Below are 23,278 nucleotides of genomic sequence, written 5' to 3' on the forward strand. Positions count from 1 at the left end.
TATATTTAAGTGTAATTGAGGACGATAAAATGTTTGCTGTCCACCAACATGACAATCCAAGAAGAGTGGATTAGATTTCAGTGAAAGGTCCTTTCAATCAGCTGGGCACCTGGAAGGGTCAGGAGCTGAGTCTGGAGGCTGGGGCCTGAGTGAACAGGATAGCTGTGCATTACAGAGAGAGGATTTGGAGTTGGTGTGGGGTGAGGGTGGGGTAGAAAAGCAATGGGGAGGGAGGGAGAGATTACATGAGATACTCATAGAGCAAAGCAGCCAATAAATAATACTTCTCCAGGGCCTGGTAGCCAAAGGGTTTTGTTTTGTTTTGTTTTGTTTTCACAAGGTTGTTTAATATTCATGTTGAAGTTGTTTGAGTTTCAACAGCATAAACCTCTCCTTGCCCTCCAATATCCTTCATGAAGTCTACGTGTTCGGATGGCCCTGTTGTGTGGTTCACTGCAGAAGCCAAGGAAGGGGCTGAGTTTCCATCTGGGGCGGGATAGAAAGGCGAGACCGTTTCCTGAATGAACTGGGTCAGTGGAGCCCGGAGTTGGCGGTAGGGCAGCCATAACAAAGTAAGCTTAAGAAAGTACACGGAAGTCTTGGGTGAGGCTTTCCATCTTCCCTTAGGACATGCATTTGGGAGTCCTGGCTTGTTTCATCTTACAGCGCAGAGAGATCACAGCTAAAGTGAACAGTGCCGGACGAAGGAGAGGTAGAAAAGGAGAAAAGAACCAGAGTGAGGAGAAGGTGCCCTTCCTTCCCTCAGGCATTCCGATCTACCTGACGTGTACCTGCTGTCCAGGAAAAGACCGTCAACAGTGTAGGACAGTCTAAGAGTACTGGACGGAGCAGCTATCCGGGCAAGAGTTTAGGGACAGGAAGCAGAAGACGTAAGCCTTGAACTAGCCTTGAAGGATGGTTCTCCGGCTTACAAGAAAGTTTAACGTCTATATTTCTATATAGCTATGTGCAAATTATTATCTAGTTTCTTCTCTTCTTGAGGAGAGTGGAGTGGGTAAGATGCTGTGGCTCTGAAATCAAATAGACCAGGCCCTTCACCCTGGTTATCAGCTGGGTGACTTTGGGCGAGACACCTTAGGTTATCTGAGCCTCAGTTTCTCCATTTGTAAACTGGAAGTAATGAAATTACCCACCTCGGAGGGTCGCAGGGAGATGTACATAAAATAATCTATGAAAAGTGCTTCGTCTAGGGCCTGGTACAAGATGACTACTAAGCAATACTCACGAGGGCTATCCATTTTTATGTAAGATTATTGAATGCAGCCTGGAAAATACAGAGAAAAGCAGAACTAAAAACCTTCAATAGTTTCACTACCCAAAGCAGAAAACCACAGTTAACACTTGGGACGACACCTTTGCAGTTTTCAGTCAGCGCACACTTTAGTTTTTGACCTTTACTCTTTCTCCGATTCCCAGTCATTCTGAATATAAAATTTAAATCCAAATTTGTATTTAGTTAACATACGATTTTTCCTCATCTTATTATAATCCCTTCAAACTGTTTTTAATGCCTGTGATACATTATAATGGTGTATTATAATTCACGTAGTCATTCCCCTATTGTTAGTCATTTGTGTGGATTCCAGACTTTTCTTCCCCTCCCTATTTTAAATAATTCAGTAATAAGTCTGTACATAAACCCGTTCCTTTATTTTGTATTATTTCTTCAGAAATGATTCTTAGACATAAAATCACTGATGTAGAAGGAATCAACAGTTGTAAACCTCCCAATTACGCAGAATTCTGCGGGCATCTGGAGGTGGGTATAGTGACCCTTTTTTGGCCGATCTGTTGAATATAGTCTGAGAGAAAAGCTGACTCAGAGCCTGAACTCCTAGAGGAGGTCTGAGCATTTTATTTTTTTTTTAACTCTCTTTTCTCCCTAATGGCCAGCAGGCTTGGGACCCTCCCTGGCTCCTGCCAGGGCTCCTTGCTAGGTTCAGAGACAAACATTACTTTCTCTTTCTCTGTGTCATCTTTCCTTGCAAAACAACTTACCCAATATCCAGGTCAGCGGAGAAGGCTGCCCTCTTAAATGTCTAGTTGTGACCTCGCAGAAGAGCTTCATGCCTAGCCTAACACCCAGCTAAAAATAAAGCTTCCTGTGGTTTTTGTCTCCCTTGGGGACCACCTGGAGAGGGTTTTTCATTTATAAACTGGAAATAAAAGTCTCAGGTGGGATTTGGGTCTCAGCAACTCCAGCTGCATTGCCCAACTGGTTCTCAGGATTGCTAGTGACGGAAATCCGCACCAGGTACCTTAAGGAAAGTGACGTTCTCGTAAATGGTTAACAACTGGCTCTTGGGTGGGGGTGGGGGTGGGGGGTTTATGCTGTTGAAACTCCTGATTTGCAGCGCTTTCAGATTTCCATGGGCTAGAAACACCCCGAGGCTGCTAGAGCAAATACCTCTACCAGGCTGATTTCAAGCTCGGACTGGTTAACAACCAGTTCACAAAGTTCCTGAGAAGTGAACAATAGGCTCTTGCAAGCCAGAAGGAGCCTATTCTGGTACACTCAGCGGGGTAGAGATGACAGTCTCAGATCATCGACCTTTGGGAAGAGCCCAGACACAGAAAATGACCTCAGAAATGATGGGAACCAGGGAGTCCAATGCCAACAGGATTCTCTGCAAACCAACTTAGTATTTTTTTCTACTACAGATACACTCTCTCCATGTTTCAAGAGACATGACTACTGGCAGCTTCTAGAATCATGTCCTCGTGTGATTCACAACCAGAGAAAAAAAGAAGGCCTCTTTTCCGGACAGGGCTGGTTTGAAGAAACCCAGTGAAGGTTGACCAGGGTAGGCGCATTGTCTGAGGGTTGTGGGGTCTGTTAGAAGGGGGAGGCTTAGTTGCTGGTCAGACAAAACCAATAATACCCATTACACTAACCATCTGGATACCATCAGAACCTGGTTCCCATTTCTACTAGTCTTCAAAGTGGCTGATTCAATGATAGCATGAAGGAGCTGTTTCACCCTACCCACTTTAGCGTTACATTTTATAGTTTTTTAAAAATCTCAGCTAATTTCTTAGACACAAATAATAACCCGTCAGTGTTTTAAATACTTCTATTTCTCAAAGCACAAGTGAGATTTGCAATATGCCCCCATGCGTTGAGTAATCGTGTTTCCTCTTTTGTGAGTTTATTTTCATGTCATTTTTTTCTCACTTACCTCCTGGGGTTTTCAGTTAAAAAAAATCTCCTCATTCAACAAATATTACTATAGGCCAAGCATCTGCAGACACAGGAATACAATACCAAACAAGAAAGACAAGGTTTCTACCTTCAGAGCACTTATCCTATTTGTATGGTCTTTTTAGATATTAATATCGAATAACAATAAATTTAGACAATAATATTACTAATCTTTGCTTGTCATATTCTTTCTGTGTGCTTTCCTTATTCTTTCCTGGGTAGTTTTACATTTTCATGTAGTTAAATCAGATCTACTTTCCCCCTCCTTTTTGGGGGTGTACTTTCCCCATTTTATTTAAAAACTTTTTCTTCTATGTTCAGAATTCCATTTCCCCACCAAAATTTTGAGATCATATTCCTTTATTTCTTTCCTGTTTTCCTAGGCTGGAAACTTTTGTATTAAATGATTTAATTTATTTGTAATTTATCATAGTGTGTGGGTGAGCTGAGAGTCTAAATGGGTCATTTTCTGCCAACATGAAACAAAGTGAATTTCGATCGCTGGGGGGGGCGGGGTACGTGTTGTTGGAAGGAAACTGGATTTGCTCAGTTTAGGAAATTGGTGTGGGAAACGGTGAGGAAGGGGGAATAATGAGCATAAATGGGGGAGGGTAGAGTTCTTTTGGAATAAAGGGTCCATATATTGTAATGATTCTTAACCAGGCTGGACATCCTGTGGACTGGGCAGCTTTCACGAAATACCCAAGCCTGCGCCCTTCCATTGGTAGGCTGATATGAGACAAGGGTTCATCTACTTTTTAGAAAGCTCCCTGGGCACCACTGATGTGGGAAATTGTGGGGGATAAATCTAGTTGGAGCAGACCGAGAGAGGTGTCAATGTCAAGCTGAATATAACTGTAGGTCCAGGAAGCCCCTGAGAGGAGAGTAGGAGCATGGATTTTGGACTCAGGCAGGTGTAAGTTTCAGTATCATTTTTGCCACCTGCAGGCTGTTACTGGGGCAGACCGCTGGTCTTCTCTGAGTCTTATTTTTCTGTCCTATACAAACTTAATCATATTTACCTCACAGGGTTGTGATGATTCAGTGGGAAATCAAGTGTAAAATGCTTGGCTCAGCACCTGACATTTTAATTAATTCTCCCTTCTTCCTCTTGAATGAGCCTTTGGCCCACGCCAGGCCTGCTTCACAGGCTTTGGGATGAACTGATGCAAGACGTTTCCAGAAGATACATGCAAATACATGTCAGGATGAGAAACGAAAACAGGTCCAAGTGTCCGTTAGTCCCAGAGGTTTTAGAAGCCTTCAGAGAGGCTGTACCTTTTTGGAGAGGAATCCTCCTTCCTCAGAGAAATGGAAGAAAGCTTTGAACGTCACAAAGGCCTTGCCTTCATAAGCTTGGCAAAGGCAAAATCTGGCTTTACTATAGGCCACCTTGGCTCGGTAGCGGAGATAATCCCAGCTCCTGGGCAGCTTAGCTAGTAAACCAAGCACAGCTGTTGTGAAAATAATGCAGGCGTAGTCACTTTAATGAAAGAAAATTCTCACGCAAATCTGTTTACAGAGTGAAGGAGCTCCTTTCTCTGGAATGGAAAATGCCTTTACTTCTCAGAAGACCCACCTGCCTTAATTTCGTATCATTGGTATTCATTCAGCGACTTGACAAATATTTATTGATATCACTTCTGTTTGACGAGTGCTTTGGCAGTTCCAAAGCACTGCACAGTACTCATTTAAAACCAGTTTTCCATGCTGCCCTGCATACAAGTTGATGCCAAATATTTATTTTTGGGTGCTAATCAGTACTCCTTGGAAGAATGCTAATTAGAATGCTAATCTGTCTTCTTTGGAGGTCACCCAGCCAAAAGATAGTTAGGATGAGTGGAAAGGGAGAGGAGTTTGGAATCAGAAGCACATGTCTCAAACCTGGACTCCTGACTATGTGACTTTAAGCTGCTGGCTAGAACACACTGGGCTCAGGTCTTACTTTTCTCTCAAATGAGAATGTCTTTCTTACTCTGAAGTCAGTGCTCTCTTCCTGGAAGAGCAGACTGGGTCGGTGGAAAGGAGGAACGACCTTATTCCTTTTAGAAGACAGAAACTTGCATGGTATCAGAGAGGAGGGAGAAAGAGGCCAGCCTGCCCACAGGGAGGTTGTGTTTGGGAACGAGAGGTAACACTGGGACAGTGGAGGACGGGCCCTTCTGCATGGTACGCTAGTCACACCCCAAAAGCCCAGGCTTTAAGATGTGGTCTTGGAAGTCTCTGTATGATGGAGGGGCTTGAGCTGTGGTGGGAGACGTGTGCACCAAGAGTCACGTTGCAACTGAATTGAAAGCTTTCTCTGAGTAGAGTGCTTGTCTGCTTTGCCTTCACTTCTGACAAATAGGTCGAAAGAAGGGTGGTATTTCTTTCACTTGAAAAATAACAGGACCCAGGCTTTATCGGAGCAAGAGGGCCTTAAGTCATTAAGGATCTGCCTTTCTAAGAGACTTGAAAATCTCGTGGCTGATAGAGGTGCAGAGAGGAGTTCATTAGTTCCTTACTGACTCAATCTCTTCCACATCCTGGACAGGTCTCCTGAATTCCTGTGATGATCACTGTGTTTGAAGGCTTCCTGATGAACACCTAGTGGCCTCACTCTCATCCACCCCCTTCTAGGTGAAATCTTTTCCAAGGCTCATCTGGGTTGTAAACAGCAGGCCCCTAGTTCTGCCTGCTGGGTCCCAGGTGAGAGCCTAAAACTGATGAACCCTGCACCTGCCCCACCCCAACGGGGTCCCTATAAAGTGAAGGGGCCCAGGACTTAGGAGAGGTCACAGCATCCAAACTGCTGGACTCCCTTCTCTACCTTTTTGAAGGTTGAGGAATTCTATTCCAAAGCAATAGAATACTGCATTTACCTACAATTCTGGTATCATGTTGACCTAAGGATTTTCAGAGCAAAAGCCCGATGTAAGGAAACAATAAGTCTCCGTGCAGTGAAACTTCAAGGGATCACAGGGTGTTAATGGTTAGGGACCCAGCCTACACAGAATAGTGAGATTCAGTTCACCAGGCAGTTTCTGAGCTCTTACTAGGCACCAGATCTGGGGCTGGATACTGGGTGGTGGTGGTGGTGGTAGGAGAGATCCAGAGATAATACTGCTAATGATGATGATGAAAACAGCAGCATGTGCTGAGGGCTGACTGTGTGCCAGGAACTGTGCTCATTTGTTTATTCCCTAAAAAGTAGGGGCTCCATAAATACTTGTTGGTGAACTATTCACTCGCTGCATCTACACTGGCCTCCTCTCTGATCCTCAGATGCACCTCAGGGCCTTTGCACTCACTCTTTTCTCTACCTGGAAGACTCTTCTTCTGGATATTTGCATGGCTGGCTCCCATACCTCCTTGAGGTCTTTACTCCAATGTTACCTTCTCAGTGAGGTCTCCTTGACCACGGAATCTAAAATAGCAATCCCAATCCCATAGCTTTCCTGTTTCCCTTTCTCTGCTTTACTTTTCCCCCTTAGCACTACCTAGCATCCTGTGTTTTACTGATGCGCTATTACCTGGTCTCCCTTGCTGGCATGAAAGCTCCACAAGGAGAGGGATTTTGAGCTGCTTATTCATGGCTGTAGCCCCCTTGCCTAGGTCAGGTGCTCAAATTTGTGCAATTTGTGAATCAAATGAAAATCATACTTTCTGGGTCAGTTACCCATGCAACTATAAGCATTAAGGGTAGTACGGTGAAATGAAGCCGACAAGGTTTTGCCCTCTAGAGATCCATGGCCTGGTGGGGATAGGATAGTACCCTAACTACATAATGATCTCCATTCTGCTGAAACAGAGCATGTTGGGTGCTTTACTGATATTCTTTCACGGGAATCTTACCACAATTCTAGGCCATTGGTGGTACTGTAAGCCACGGTTTACGGATGCTATTTTAGTTTTTTCCAGGGCTGAAAATATCCAGCTAGGCTCTGAATTGTAGAGGGGCTGGCTTTATTTAGTTGGCACATATTAATGATCATGATGTATCTGGAGCTTGCAGTGATCATGGTCTCTTTTGTATTTATCTCCCGTGGATCCTGAAAAATATTCATCTTCCCCTAACCAAGGACCAGAGAAGTTAGGTAACTTTCCAGAACCACACAATTTCATAAGGCTTCCAGATAGGATCAAACCCAATCCGTATCCTTACCACTCTCCCTCATTCTGAGGGACTGAGGGAGGGGAGGGGACAGGTGGTCAGGGACTAGATTTTCCTGGAAGGAGGCTGCTGGGACTTCCAGATTGGAAAGCTGGGGAGAAGAGCTTGAACAAAGAAAAAGGGCTTGCAGGTGCCTGTGGGGCAGGGGAAGTGGAATCCTAAATGGGAGGGGAGGTGTTGTTCCCACGCCCTCATCCCTGCCCGCCCCCCCCTACCGCCCCACTCCTGGTCATTGTGCTCTGCCTGTGATAAGATGTGGGAGATCTCTTGAGCAAGGTTGGGGCAGCATTTTTATAGACTTCTTTATCTCATTCACTAAGGAATCCATCATAGCCATGCATGTCTTCTATTTGGTTAAATTAGCAACACATTTTTTTACAGGCTGTCTGAACCTATCCTACAACATTGCATTTCCACATATTACCCACTTCTACTAAATTTTCAAAACTTGGAGACTTTCCCAACACCCCACCCCTAGAGAGTGGGTACTCTGACAGTGTGGGGTGCTGAGAATCAGAAGGCAATCGTACGTTATGTACAGTCATATCCATACAATTAGCCATCCGTCATGTTTTGAGTGCCTCCTACAATCTGGGCACTAGGGATAAGCAAAGAAATTGATCAGTGTCTGCTCCGAAAGCTCTAGTGTGGAGGACAGTACGTAAGCAGGCAATCACAATACATCCTGGTAGGTGCTGTGAGCATCTGGGGGCTGGGGGGCACCAGGGAGGCACGTCTTATCCAGGTTGGGGTGGGGCGTGACAAGGGTCAAGGAAACTGAGGTCCTTAGAGGTTACTGCAAATTAGGGCAACTGAAGGCAAAGCTGAGTCTGGCTGCCCAGAGTCGGAAGGGATTGGAGGGAGAAATGAGGCTAGGGAGAGAAGCAGGAGTCAGACTGTCAAGAGTTTTAAAATACATACTTTTATTTTATTTTTGTATTTTTTCCCTACAGCACACGTATGTGTAAAACATCTCCGCCAGCAGCCTGGTGAGAGGGAGCCGTTGCAGAGGTGAATTACCAGTGTCAGGTTGAGGTACGGCCCTGTCCTCTCCTTCCCAGTTCGAGATTCCTGATGCTCATTAAACGCCTGGATTTTATCAGAAGGCCTTGGATGAATGACTCCATCAGACTAGGTTTGTTTCCTTATCAGTCTCTCCACGCATGGCTAATTGGGAGTGTGCTCTCAGATCAACTGCCTCCATTCTAGCCTTGACTCCTACCATTCTCAAGTTGTGTCCCCTTGTGCAGGTTGTCCCCTGTCGTGGGTAAACTGGATCAGCACTCCTGCAGCGCCTCCATCGAAGGCTCACGGAGGCTGGAAGGAGGTAATGCATGTTAAGCTCCTGGCATAATGCCTGGCACACTGGAAGTGATCAGTAAATGGTAACTTTTGTGGCCCTACAGGTCCCCCGCAGCCTAACCGTGTTAGCGATCACCCTCTTGATCTTCGCCATCCCCATCATCATCACCCATTGTCACCCCTCCCGCCATCATTCCCGATGCCATTGTAATGATACTGAGATTCTAGAAGGTCGTTCCTCACTGGGATCCTTCCCTCCATTGTCCCTCCTTGTGGTCTTCTTATGAAAGGGAAGGCCCTACGTAGAGGGATTTGACTCACATGAAATTCACGACATTTATTGAGCTCCTGCTATGTGCCAGACATTGTGTTCTAGGTACTAGGGAGTACAAGAGTGAGCTCAAGAAAGTTTTCAGGCATGGCACTTCACACTCTAATGAGAAGAGACAGACAATAATAATTAAATAAGCAAATACGCAGTTTGTCAGAGAAAAACAAATACTAGAGAGAAAAATGAAGCCAGGGAAGACGGACAGACAGTAGCTTGGGTTGGGCAGTTGTTATCTTCTGTCTTCCGAAAAGAATCCCCCTATGCATGGAGCTACAGCATTTGGAGTTAGGGAGCTCCTGGGGGTGGGAAGAGCTGAGGCCGTGTCCTAGCGCTCCAGAGCCAAGTACAAAGGAGGCCCCCACCTCTAACACACACCCTGGTTGCAGGGCATTCAGGCCCATGTCTTGGCCTCTGGAGGTCTTGTCAACCTGGAACCGAGAAGAGGCAATCGACAGTAGGTGATAGGGGTTTCTGCTGAGGCACTCCAACGGAAATACGGAAAACCAAGAGGGCTGCAGGCCTACAAATCTCTATCTTATAATTTATGTCCATGCAGCCTGAAGGTGTTCAGAAGTGTCTTCGCACAAGCTGGGGGAAAGGAAGAGATGTCTCTAGCTTTTCCTCCTCTTCTCCACCCACATTCCCGACCATCTACTATGCTTTCAGGGGGAAGAAGAGCACCAGGGATAGAGGTAAAAAACTTGGTGGCGGCGGAGAGCAAGGAAACCTGCTCCACACACATGGTGTGCGGTGCAGAAGCCGGGCTAGGAGAATGGCCATCTCCCAGCACCGCTGCTGCCTTCCTGCCCTAGGAGATGCACTTCCACGACCAGGCACTCATCTCCTCTGGGTGCAGCCACATACCACGGCAGAACCACGCTTCACGGGCAAACACTGCCTGCTTTCTCAGGTCAAACACATCAGAGCCTGTGGTCTAAAAGCCACATACGGTGCCGGGAGTGCCCAGAAATAACGATGAAAGAAAATGGTTGAAATCTAGACATAGAAGCTCTATGTAGCTCTGCTTTTGCTCAGTGACTCTGCAAGTCGTATTAACTACCCTCTAGTCACTGAGCCCTGCTATGTGCCCCGTATCATATGCTGTCTCACAGCGACCTGGTGAGGCAGTCCTTATTACCCACCTCTCATGGATGAAGACACAGACGTTCAGAGAGGTCACACTCTCCAGTCAGTCATGGAAGCTGAATTTGAACCCACGTCAGTCTATTTGGGAGCCCGTGTCTTAACCATTATACTTCACTACTTCCCAGAGGAAAGGGTCAAGAGGGAAACACTGAAAATACCAACACTCCCCTCCCCCACCTGCTATGCTTCCGGTGCTCAGCAGAGGCCGAAAATTGAGAAACCTTCCATGCTTTCTGGCCTAAGGTCTGTCTCAACTTCAAAAAATGTAAATATTTAATTATTTCTGATACCAGAGATGACTATTTTTCTCTAGGAAACAGATGAGTAGAATAAGAAAGGTCTTTAGAGATGCAGAAGAGCTGACCTTGAAATCCACAGAGAAGGGTAAGTACACTTCTCAAGGTCACAGAGTTAGGTTGGTGGCAGAACTAAGGTGACTAAGAACCAGAGCCCGGCGGAGCCCAGAGCTGCTGTGCAGGTATCACTGCCCTGACAGATGACTGCCTGAAGGACCATGACCGTTCTGTTTGCACACTAGGGATTTTAAACACAAGCTGAACTCAGCTGAACAGTTTTTAAACAAGGCTCTTCTAGCACCTTCTGATGAGTTAGTCTCTGCTATCTCCTTTCCCCCCTCCCAGGTCATGTGCTCTTTTCAATTAGGAGATTCCTACGATTTCTCCTTGTATTTAGCTGGAGTGGATGTTCCTCTCTGTCTGGGGCAGATGGTTGTATTTCTGGTTCAGATTCTGCCGTAATTTATTCTGGCCTCCCACACTAATACGGACTCTTCTGCCTGCCTGGCTGCCTTCTACCGACCTCTGCAATCTGGACCCATTCCACCAGCTCATCTTTTCTTCCCTACGTCGTGACACACACTACTTCTTGTCAGATTGGAGTCCTGGGCTCACCCTATTTCTGCCACAGAAATATCCTCCCGGCTCTCCCCCTGTGCAAATCCACTCTTCAAGGCTTTGCTCAGATCTTCCTGCCCCATACTTCCCCACGTACCTACAGCCCTATGATGAGCTCCCTTTACATTTATTTTCTCAAGCACATAATTTGGCCCTCAAATTGTTTCCGCACATTCCTCCAAATGTAATGCAGGCCCCCTGAGGGCAGGCCCACGTGTTCATTGGTTCCCTAGAGATTTTTAAAGCCACCTCATATGGTGAGATACAAAGAGATATATAAGCGATGGCTGCTTCTTGTCCTGGAGGAGGGGAGACTAGTACTTTGCAGACATCTGTCTGGTGCATACTGGACCCTCCACAAAGGTTTATTATATTGAACTAACATATATGATGCCCCTTATTGCAACTATTTGCTGTCTCTAAGCGCCATGAGAGGTGGTGTTATAGTGAAGGCATCATGAAAGAAGTGGCATTTGACTGGGCCTTAAGGACAAGGAACGGTTGCTTTAAAAACAGAATTGGCAGAAGAAACGGCGTTCCTACAGCTCACTGTCAGGCACGCACATTTCCTGGCACACACAGCGCACCAGGTTCGGGGGGGAAAGCAGTGGAGGTCTGTCCCTGCCCCAGCACCAACTAGTCTCAGCTGAGAGTGGGCAAGTTGCTTAAATTCCCTGCCCCCTCCCCTTTCCTTCCCACTTCAAAGCAGGATGCGCTCTGGAAGAGGTCAAGGTTCAAATCATAGCTGTGTGACCTTCAGCCAATCGGCTGGGGTGGGGGCTCAGTTTCCTTCCAATAAAATGGGCAAAATAATCTTGCCTTGCAAGCTTTTTGTGAGGTTTTAAGAACATATTTAAGTTGCTAAATGCAGAGCTTGGCGTTATTGTATCTCCTTCTACCAGAGTAGGGGTGACAACCCCGATCTACCTCCTTCTCCTTGCGCCGCCCCCGGTTTCCCAGCACACAGCACACAGCACAGAGCCTGTCCGTTGTAGGGGCTTCGGGTAGACTGCAGGACCCCTAAAGAGAAAATGGAGTTGAAAGAGCTTCAGAAAAAAAGTAAACAGCATCGACAGTGGACTGACCAGGGTAAGTGGGGTGCTCAATAAATGTGTTTCCTTGAATAGACTTTCTGCAGTCCAAGAATCTTTGCTAACTCTCCCTAAACATGCCTCCGCGGAGCCAACTGGTTTCTCGACAGCTCATTCTCCCTCCGCCTTCAAACCCCACGAAAGAGTCAAGGCCCAATTCGGGTCGGGTTGGGAGGGTGGGATGGGGAGGCGGGATTTCCCCAAGTCCCCGGAGAAAAGATGGGGGGCGTGGTCCGGTTCCCTCCTCCTTACTCCCACTCCCAGGGGCAGGGCTCCTGGGCGCCCCCCTTCAGCTCCTCTCTCAACAGGTCGTAGGGAGGGGACTCGAACTTGGCCCACGGCAAAAGCTCAAGCCCAGCTCTCCTCCCTCCAACCCGCCTGGCCACCCCCACTTCAGCCGCCTATCCCTGGGGCCCTCGTGGCCCCCGCTCAGTCGCCAGTCCCGCCCCCCCATCGACCCAGCCCTGCGCCCCTCCCTTTGGCCACCTCGACTCCCGGCCCCCGCCTCGGTAGAGCCAGGCCAGCTGCCCTCCCTACTTCGGCGCCTCCTGCCCCCTCCCACTCGGCCACTTCAGTCGCCTGCCCGGGCCTCCGTAGACCCTGCTGGGACACCCTGCCCCCCACCCCGCCCGCCACAGACCGCGCTCGGCCACCACCCTCCCCTCGGCTCCCTCCGCTCCCACCCCAGGCCTCGTAGACCCCGCTGGGACTCCCCCCCCCCCCCGCCACCTCGGCACCGTAGACCCCGCTGGGAGCCCCCCCCCAGCCCCCGCAGACCGCGCGCGGCCACCACCCTCCCCTCGCCCCCCCGCCCCCCCCCCGAGGCCTCGTAGACCCGCCTGGGCCACCCCCACCCCGGCCGCGTGGACCCCGCGGCGCCGGCCCCCGCTCGGCCCCCCTCCTTGGGGTCGTGGCGGCAGGGGGAGGGGCCGCGTCGGCCCCCGCGTGCGTGGCAGGCTCTCCCGGCTCGGCTCTCCCGGCCTCCCTTCCCGGGAGGCGGGGTCGGCGCCGCGGCGGCGGCGGCGGCGGCGACAGGCCCCCTCCTCCTTCCTCCCTCGTCCGGCCTCCTTCCTCGCGCGCCCGCCGCCCGCTCTCTCTCGGCCGCTCCGACGCCAGCAGCGCCCGCGTGCCGCTCGCCCAGCCCCGGGGGAGCCCGAGGAAGTTTCCCGGGCCGCGTGCCCCGCTCGCTCGCCTCGCAGTCCGCGGCCTCACCCGCCGCTGCGCCCGCCATGCCCTCGGCCAAACAAAGGGGCTCCAAGGGCGGCCACGGCGCCGCGAGCCCCTCGGAGAAGGGCGCCCACCCGTCGGGCGGCGCGGATGACGTGGCGAAGAAGCCGCCGCCCGCGCCGCAGCAGCCGCCGCCGCCCGCGCCGCACCCGCAGCAGCACCCGCCGCAGCATCCGCAGAACCAGGCGCACGGCAAGGGCGGCCACCGCGGCGGCAAGTCCTCCTCCTCCTCCTCCGCCGCCGCAGCCGCCGCCTCGTCCTCGGCGTCCTGCTCGCGCAGGCTCGGCCGGGCGCTCAACTTTCTCTTCTACCTCGCCCTGGTGGCGGCGGCCGCCTTCTCGGGCTGGTGTGTCCACCACGTCCTGGAGGAGGTCCAGCAGGTCCGGCGCGGCCACCAGGACTTCTCCCGGCAGAGGGAGGAGCTGGGCCAGGGCTTGCAGGGCGTCGAGCAGAAGGTGGGTACCCCGGCCCCCGGCCCCCCACCCGCAGACCCCGCGCCGCAGCCGGGCCGCTGGCTCTGCCCAGGCCCCGGGGCCGGGACCGGAGCTGGGCCCCCTCCTCGGGCGGCCCGGGCCGGGGATGCCCGGTCCCCGGGTCCCTAGTCCCCGGGCGGTCCCTAGACCCTCTTTGTTAATGGCCGCGGAAGAATCGGCCCCGAGGGATGGGCCGCCGGGAGGATGGTCAGGCCAGCCGGCGAGGGTGGGCCAAGGGCCTGTCGCAGGGCATTAGCGGTGACCTGTAAGGAAGCCGCCAGGCTCTGCGGAGCCCATTCTTTTTGGATTAGGAACCGCTGAATGGGCAGAGTTGTCTGAAAAGGAGGTTGGAAGGGACGCCGGCGCATCCCTGGAAGCCTCGGGCAAGGCCGCACCTGGGCTCTCGCTGTGGGAGATATCTAAGCCAGGTATTAATAAATCCTGATCTGGGGAAGGAAAAGCAAGTGATCATACTCATTTGCGAAGTTCAAATGAAATACTCCCTATCTTCAGACCCCTTGGTTTTTAGTGGACCAGTGTCCCCGTGTGAGCCTTTGAAGTAGCATAAACCAGCTTCAGAGGAAAGAAAAGCCCCAGAATACTAGAGGGTACTGGTGAGTAATACCACAAGACACATTTACATGATGTGAAGAGGGCTTACTCATTATCTAATCATCTTAGCAACCCTGGTGGGGAGGGAGGAGTAGCAGTGTTGACTCCATTTTCCAGACCAGAAGATTGAGGTTTAGAGAAATCAAGTGAATTGATAAAGAACCCAGCTGGTGGGTGGCAAACTACACGAGTATGTCTAGGCCACTGCCCGATTTGGGGTCCACTGAGGCCTGTCTCAGGTATGGATGGACCCAACTTTCACCACAAAGCCTCTTAGGTTCCACCGTGTCTGTGGTTTTCCACACCAAGTGCATCTCCCTCAGTCTCATCCCTTCTCATCCCTCCTCTGTCCTCCACCAACGTCATTGCTCAATGAAAGTTGGTTGTATGATGGAAACAAAAAATCCCGCCACCACTTCTGAGCCCGGAACTGCTGCCTCCTTTTCCCAGCATGCTGCCTGCCCTGCCAAGTTTCTATCGACTTTTGTGGAGTATGCAGGACTAGGAATTTCCTCTTAAGACTGGCAGAGCAACTTCAATGAGTCAGCCTGCTCTATGCTGCAGGCCAAGGGAGGTGACTTTTCGAAGGGAATTAAGTAGGCAGTGCTGCTTTGCCTATCCTGAATGTCAAATCATTCTTAAGAAGTAGACCTAGTGCTGGAATATAATCACTAGCCCCTGGTTTCCTCTCTTTCATCCACCCAGTTACCGATCAATCACAATATATTGAAGTTTGATAGTGACAAGTAGGTTTCGGTGGAGGGTTGCTGCTGTGTGAGTTCAGGAGAGAGAGGGTGTGGAGTTTGCCTAGGCCTGTATCCCAGTGGCCAGGGCAGAGCCAGTCTAGACCTTGCTGGTGGTGACTGTTGAGAGGAGTGGAGACACACAGGCAGGGGGGCTATCTTGAGTATGTTGGAGGGACAGCCGGTGGCTGTCCGGCCTGTAGCAAAGTAACATGTAGGAAGTAGTGAGATGGGGGGAGGTCTTGAATCTTCGTTGAAGAAATTGGGCTTTATTCTTTCTGCTTCTCCCCTGCCTCTCCCTTATTCCCACCTTCCTGGCTCCTACCTCTTCTCCGTCAAAGCTGTGTGTAGATCTCTTTCCGCTTTGGGGCTGAGTCTTCCCATCTACAGAGCGAGGGGAGGGCTCTGTCCAGATTTTTAAGCATCCACCCGGCTGTACACTGTTGAAACCATGACTTTTCTTTTTAATTTAGCGGTGTCATCAAGCTGTATGTAATACCTCGTATTTATTGTGCTCTCATCTCTTTTGACTCTCACAGCAGCCCGAGAGGTAAGCACCAGTAGACCCCCCTTCCGCAGATGAGGAGAGTGCGAAGCAAGAAGGCAGAGTGACTGCGAGTTTACGCAGCTAGTAAGGGGCGGGGCCAGGGTGTCTACTGCAGTTAGCACCTAGGACACTCTTCCCCATTGGTCTGTTCATTTCGTTATCTTGCCCATGCCTCGCTAGGTGCGTAGTAGGTGCTCAGTTAATGCTTAGTCCAGTGATGTGGCGCTCAGAACGTGCCCAGAGCAGTACTGAGATTTGTCACTGTGTGTGGCCACTTCCGTGTGTACCTCTGAGGTGGCCAGTGAATATGTGATTTTGCTTTGAAGAGTGAGTAGTTGTGGCTCCTCTGACAGCCGACGTTTGAGCCCCTTTTTAACTCTGTGATGCTTGGTGCAGGGTGGGGTTTGGTTCTTAGCAGGAACGTATACTTATAATATTATTATTCATAATTAGTATTCATTATGGGCTGGGCGTCCTATTAAGTGCTTCCCAGCCACCCTCCGAGGCAGGACCCATTCATTAGCACTGTTTCACAGGTGGGCCAGCTGGGCCTGGAGCGGTCGTGTTCCTCCTTCAGGGTCACACACACACCCTAAGTGGGGAAACTGGGATCCGAGTCAAAGCAGCGTGACTTGAAGCACTCTACTCCACGGGGCGCTCACCTGGTCTCGTTCTGTGTTTGCTCTCGGTGTTGGGAAATGGCCCAGGTCTGCTGAATGACCGCAGCCTGGACAGAGAAGCTGGCCTGTCCTTGCAAGGAAGGTTCAGCGGGCACAGCAGGTGCGGGCTTCCGAAAACGTTGGCAGTTCAGTTGGAGGCCGGGAAGGGCCCATGTTGCCCTGGCAGTTGCAGGCTGGCATGGAGTGATGGCAGGAGTAGGCTTAGGCCCAGGAGGGACAGTTGAATGAGATGAGCAGCTATTTGTGGAAGAGTGAGTTCTCTGGTTGTTATTTCTTTGTTTTCTTCTCTTGACTCCGGGAGAGCCAGGGCTTCTGAGGTAGGCAGCATCTCCTCCAGGCACTCGGTGCACTTTGAACAGGCTTCTGCTGAGCTTATCACGAGAGGTTGAGAGCTCAGGTTGTGACGTCACCGGTCCTGGGATGTTGGTGCTCAGCATGACCACTTCCCAGTCTCCTGATTTGTAAACTGGAGATCAGTGGGAGCCACCAACTCATGAGATTATTACAGAGTACTTTGCATATTTTTTGGTATACAGGAAGTGCCCTGTTCCACGGGGACCACCACTGTCTCCCCTCGTGCTGTGAGCTCCTCGAGTGCAGGGATCCTGTTCTAGCCATTACTTTTCTCTGGGGGCACCCCACATATGTTGGGGGAACAGGTGTGTCCGTTGCATATTGATTATAATGAGGTCCTTGCATGTAAAGATGAACAGCTCACAGCACCCTCAGTAGGGGGGCAATTTCTTTATTCTTTTCATAGTGTTGGGGATTGGTGTGTTTGGTTGCATCCATAATTTCTGATCTAGTCCCCTTCCTAGCCATTTGCCAAGAGCCAGCCCAAGTTAGGGGTGACAGGGATCAGAGGGGAAATGGACCAACTCACTCTTCACCAGGCTTTGCGCTATTCATTAATTAATTCCTGCTTCATTCAGAAAACACTGAACATCGCAGGTACTGTGCTCACCCATTCGTTCTGAGTGCCATGCAGAACAGGCGGGTGCTGTGATTGAATAACTTAAAAGTTTTGGAGGTGAGTTCTCCATGGTACCTTCTCAAAGTACCCTTTATGACTCAGGTGATATTGAATTGAACAGGGAAATTGTCTAGTATTCTGGAGTCCCTGAAGACCTAATTCTAATCTGTCTTAAAATCACAGACTGTTGGAAACCAAAAGGAGCTTTAGAAACTATTTGTTAATAGACGAGGAGTTGGGGCCTGGAAAGTGAGTGACTTATTTGTGCTCACGGAGCTGGTTTTAGGTGGGGCTGGAACCAGAGCCCAGGCATCCTGTCCTCGTTTCTGCAGCTTTTCCCTTTGGCATAGGGCTAAGGATGGTCTCAGAATCTCCTGACTTCTGAGCTACTCCCAGAAGAAAGAGTAAACAGGGAAGACCATAGCTGTCGCTTTTTTTTTTTTTTAAAGATTTTATTTATTTATTTGACACAGAGAGAGACAGCCAGTGAGAGAGGGAACACAAGCAGGGGGAGTGGGAGAGGAAGAAGCAGGCTGCCAGCGGAGGAGCCTGATGTGGGGCTCGATCCCAGGACTCCGGGATCATGCCCTGAGCTGAAGGCAGACGCTTAACAACTGAGCCACCCAGGCGCCCCAGTGGCTGTCGCTTCTTGATCATTCACTATGTGTCAGGCACGATCGAAGCTTTAGATATATTCACTCGCTTAATCCTCGCAAGATGAGCCTACGAGTCAAGTACTATTTTGTTCCCATCCTGCAGCTGAGACAACCAGAGCACAGACATGCTGAGTAACTTGCCCAAGATCACACAGCTAGGAAGTGTCCCAAGCCAAGATTTGAACATAGGCGGTCTGGTTCCAGAGCCCATGCTATTTTATTTTTTACCTTGTTGCCATGGAAGTATTCAGGCGTAAACAGAAGAGATCAATATAACAAACCCTGGTTTCAATAATGCGCTCGCTCGCTCTCCCTTTTTTTTTTTTTTTTTTTTTTGCTATTCTTGTTTCTTTCCATCACCACCTCTTCCCTCCCATTTTGTTTTACTCAGAGCAGAGTCTCAAGCCTTCCATTCCCCCCTTGTCAGGTGCCCACCTGTCTCTCTTGTTCTCAGATGCTCTGGGTGTGGGGAAGTAGCCCAGGTCTGGGGAATGGCTGCAGCCTGGGTGGAGAGGATGGCCTGTCTTGAGTCGAGAGATTCAGCGGGCTCAGGTGGGGGCAGGCCCTCCAGAGGGCCCTCGAGGCTCTGGCGGACCCAGTGGATATTGAGCCAGGATCTAATTTTGACCAATAATCGTTCACCCCATGTATTTCAAGATTTATTTCTTACAAATAGGAGCTCCTTCTCTTCCCTTTTCTTTTGGCAAAACACAGTATATTACACCTAACAAAGTTAACGGTAATGCTTGCTTCTCATCTGATACCTAGTTCAGTATCAGATTTCCCTGACCCCTTAAAAAATATCTCTTTTATAGCTGCTTTGCTTGAATCAGGATCCATACAAGTCTGCACATTACGTTTGGTTGATGAATCTCTTAAATTTCTTTTAATGTGTAATATTTTCCTGACTTTCCCCTTAAAAATGCCATTTAATTATTAAAGATCCTGGTACTTTGTCGTGTAGAATTTTCCACATTGTGGGTTTGGCTGATTGGCCCTCGTAGCATGTTTTTCTCTTGCATGTTCCTGTGACTTGGTGGTTAGAGCTGGAGACTTGAGAGATTCAAATTCTTTTTTTTTCTTTTTTTGCAAGAAAGCATCTTGGGTGGCTCTGTGTGCCAGCAGTCACTGGCCTGTCAGGCTCGGCACATCAAACCAGCTCCCTGGAGAGGTTCCCACATCAGACCTTGGTTAGGGGAGAATGTATTTAGAATGAGTGTGTCATGGCAAACAGGAAAATGATGTGCTCACAGAGCCAGAGAATGCTAAGGGGACATCCGGCCCAAGTCATATTTTTGGGTGAGGACAGTGATTTGGTCAGGGCCGCCCAATTAGAAGTGGCAAAAGCTAGGCACCTGACCTTTGTCTCTTGCCTCCCAGCCCAGTGTCTCCCAAGTGCCTCAGCTTTTTTCCTGTGAAAAGTTGTACGACTTTTCAGTTGCAAGAGCTAGAAACTCAGCCTAACTGACTTAAAGAGGGAGAGACAGAGAGCGAGCGAGAGTGTGAGAGAGAGAGAGAACTTACTGGCTTGAACTAAAAAGTTCAGGAGCAGAGTCCTTCAGCTATAGCTGTATCCAGGGATGCAGAGTGTGTCTTCAGAACTCGATCTTGCCGTCTCTCAGTTCTGCTTCCCACTGTGCTGGTTTGATTCGTAGGCTGGCGTTCTTCGTGGGCCAGTCTGAGCCTCTCCAGGCTTCCCTCATCCTATAGCCAGCAATCCCAGTAGAAAAAGGTTTTCTTTACTGGTAGTTTTAACAGAAGTCTTAGAATTGACTGGCTGGCCTTAGGCCCATTCCTGGACTAGTCACTGTGGCTTCAAGAGGGAGGACCCCTGGAGCACTTGGAAAGGGTCTTTAGGTTGGTCCCCCAAACCATATGGACTGTGTGTGGAGGGAAGGTTCTCCAAGAACAATTATTTTTCTGTTCTAGAAGAGGGACCTGGAAGCTGGGCAGACGAAAAGAAATATAGCAGTATTGAATAAGATTCATCAGCTCTTCTCAGCAGTTAACATGTGGATTTTGGTTACAGGTGCAGTCTCTTCAAGCCACATTTGGGACTTTTGAGTCCATCTTGAGAAGCTCCCAGCATAAACAAGACCTCACGGAGAAAGCTGTGAAGCAAGGGGAGAGTGAGATCAGCCGGATCAGTGAGGTTCTGCAGAAGCTCCAGAACGAGATCCTCAAGGACCTCTCCGACGGCATCCACGTGGTGAAGGATGCCCGGGAGCGGGACTTCACGTCTCTTGAGAACACGGTGGAGGAAAGGCTGACAGAACTCACCAAGTCCATCAACGACAACATTGCCATCTTCACCGAGGTCCAGAAGAGGAGCCAGAAGGAAATCAACGATGTGAAGGCGAAGGTTGCGTCTCTGGAAGACTCCGAGGTGTACAAGCAGGATTTAAAAGCCTTGAAGGAAGCTGTGAAGGAAACACAGTTCTCTGTGAAGTCCAGAGAAAAGGACATCGAGGCCCTGAGAAGCACCCTGCAGACCTTGGAGTCTGACGTCTACACCGAGGTCAAGGAGCTGGTGAGCCTCAAGCAGGAGCAGCAGAAGTTCAAGGAGGCGGCCAATTCGGAGCACCTCACCTTGCAGGCCCTCACAGAGAAGCTGCTCCAGTCCGAGGAGGTCACCTCCCGCCTTCCTGAGGAGATCAGGAAACTCAAGGAGGAGCTGCACCACCTGGAAACCGAGGCCCTGAGGCCGGAAGAAGATGGGGTTTACAAACACTCTGCCTCCTTAGCCGCGCTCCAGGAGAAGAGTCAGGGATTGGACTCCAGGCTCCAAAGTGTGGAAGACGGCGTGGACGCCGTGCAGACGGCCTCTGTGCGGCACAGCGAGAACCTGGAGGCCCTGCTGGCCAGGAGCGTGGAGCAGGAGCGGCGTCTGGCCGCCCTGCAGGAGCGCGTGGCGGGCCTGGGCCCTTCGGAGGCCGACGCGGGCGGCCTGGCCAGCACGGTGAGGAGCCTGGGGGAGGCCCAGCTCTCGCTCTACAGCGACGTGGAGGAGCTGAAGAGAAGCATGGGCGAGCTCCCCAGCACCGTGGAGGCTCTCCAGAAGGTGCAGGAGCAAGTGCACACGCTGCTGGGCCAGGACCCGGCCCGGACGGGCCCCTTGCCTCAGGACTTCCTGGACAGACTGTCTTCTCTAGACAACCTCAGAGCCTCCGTCAGCCAAGTGGAGTCGGACTTGAGGATGCTCAGGACTGCCGTGGACAGCTTGGTCGCCTACTCGGTGAAAATAGAAACCAACGAGAACAACTTGGAATCAGCTAAGGGCTTGTTAGATGACCTGAGGAATGACCTGGACAGGTTGTTTTTGAAAGTGGAGAAGATTCACGAAAAAGTCTGAATGACTTGCGTGTGCAGGGTGCGGAGTTCAGTCCAGCTTCTCATGACCAAAAAATGTGGTGTTCTCTCCCATGCGCCCTACCGCCCCCCATGTTCTTGTCCCCTCTTAAAAAGCAGGGGACACCCCCCCCCAACACCAAGGCATTTTATGTTTTTGTGCCCAGTTAATTTATTTACGACAATTACCACACACCATTGGTTTCTCAAGTTTTCTGCTTCTGCTTTTGGTTGGTTTCCTCAAGGCCTGGCCCCTGCAAATCAGAGGTGCCTTTTAGAAGGGATGTCTCTAGTGTCAGAGAAGAATGGCTTCCACTGAGGATTAACAGAAGCAGATTAAGTGTAACCTCAGAAAACCTTGCCTGACTGGCAGATTTCGAGTAAAAAAAAAAAAGAAGAAGTTGGGGGGGAGGAGGCACTTTTCTTTCTAATTCTCTTTAAGGAAAATTAATTTCTTTTCTTTCTTTCTTTCTTTTTTTTTTTTTAATACTTCTGGCCGAGGTTTTCATGAGCTGCTGCTCACTTCTTGTCTTCCACTTGAAACTGGTTAAAACTCACAAGTGTCAGCTCTGATTTGGGCGGGGGACAAGCCCCTCGGTTTTTAGTTGATACGAACCAGCTGCTTGACTTGATGGTCACCTCCCGTGAGGTGTGGGGTGTCTTTTCCATTCCTGAATCATCTCGTGATCTCAAAGGTAACTATGCAAAGAATCCAGATGGTTCTGAATGGGAAGGCACAACACCTCACAGTCCCCCTGTGGCCGACCCGCATCACCTCTTGTTAGGGTCCCCAAATAATACATAGGTTTAGAATCCTGGAAAGGGGACTCCTTGGATTCTTTCAGGAAATGTGTGAGGAGAGCGGTCCACAAAGGCATGGACTGTCTCTCCCCGGAGAATGGAGGCCACGTGTTTTTATTTTCCTACGATGTCCATGAAGAGGTTTGCTGTCAGAGCAGACCCCCATCTGTCAGTGAGGAGGAATGTGTGCATTTTCTGTAGTTTTTTGCTGTTTCCCTTTGAACTGTACTGTTCTTTAATGGCTGTCTTGCCCTTCAAAAAAGAAGAAAAAAAAGAAAAAAAAAAGAAAATTAAGAGAAAAAAAGGTTTGTTTAGTTTACTGTGAAATGAACTGTATGGCTTATTTACAGTATTTTTAATTCTTAATAAACACTTGAGCTTTGTTATGACTTTTCTAGAGTGGTGGCTTTCTGAGAATTTAGCAGTTGCAATATATTTTGTTAATTAGGTTAGAAAGATCGGGAAGTTTTCAATTGTAAGACTTCGTTTCAATTCTAAAAGAAGATGGCCTCACTCTTAGGTCTGGGGACTGTTAGCAGGTTTGGTGGTAGATTTTCACCTGACTCCCAACTCCCAGCTACAGCAGAATCTTCTGGGAACTTTAAACCATCCCTGGGCCTGCCCCCAGGGATTCTGATTTGGCGGTTGTAAAGAGGGCTTGCATTAGCATTTCAAAGGCTCCCTGCTGATCGTTAAGTGCAGCCGGGTTTGGGAACTGTGGTCTTACACCATCTTAGTGACCGGCAGCCTCCGGTTTCCTTGGGGAAACTGATAACCGATGCTGTTTATTGAGGCCCTGTGTGCCCTGCCTCTGGCTAAGCATTTAATAGGCCCCTGTATCTTCCTCCTAATATTCCCCAGAGCTAGGCAGCATCGGTCCCCATTTTAGAGAGGGGCAGCAGGCTGGTAAGCGTCATGTAAGAAAGATCATTATTAGCTAGGAAGTGGCAGGGCTGAGATTTGAACCCAGTCCTGCTCCTAACTGTGACAGCAAACTCCACCAGCACGAGGGCTGGGCCCCCGGTGCCCCGTTCCGAAGGAACTCTTCTCTCCCACCC

At 49.8% G+C, this 23,278-nt stretch overlaps 1 protein-coding gene and 1 long non-coding RNA gene across 2 annotated transcripts; both read left to right on the forward strand.

Annotated features, from left to right (window-relative positions):
- Positions 1–2,598: 2,598 nt before the first annotated feature.
- On the forward strand, positions 2,599–8,719 carry LOC123780858 (uncharacterized). The gene is made up of 3 exons (XR_006776535.2): positions 2,599–2,825; positions 8,330–8,511; positions 8,627–8,719. It is a non-coding gene; the product is annotated as an uncharacterized LOC123780858 (long non-coding RNA).
- Positions 8,720–13,129: 4,410 nt separating this feature from the next.
- Positions 13,130–22,609, forward strand: CKAP4 (cytoskeleton associated protein 4). The gene is made up of 2 exons (XM_045779929.2): positions 13,130–13,842; positions 20,101–22,609. The coding sequence occupies exons 1-2, from the start codon at positions 13,390–13,392 to the stop codon at positions 21,421–21,423; spliced, it is 1,776 nt and encodes a 591-aa protein (XP_045635885.2). The 5' UTR covers positions 13,130–13,389; the 3' UTR covers positions 21,424–22,609.
- Positions 22,610–23,278: the final 669 nt, after the last annotated feature.

Source organism: Ursus americanus, chromosome 17, assembly GCF_024610735.1.
Source record: "Ursus americanus isolate L20-20 chromosome 17, mUrsAme1.1.p, whole genome shotgun sequence".
Lineage (NCBI taxonomy): Eukaryota > Metazoa > Chordata > Mammalia > Carnivora > Ursidae > Ursus > Ursus americanus.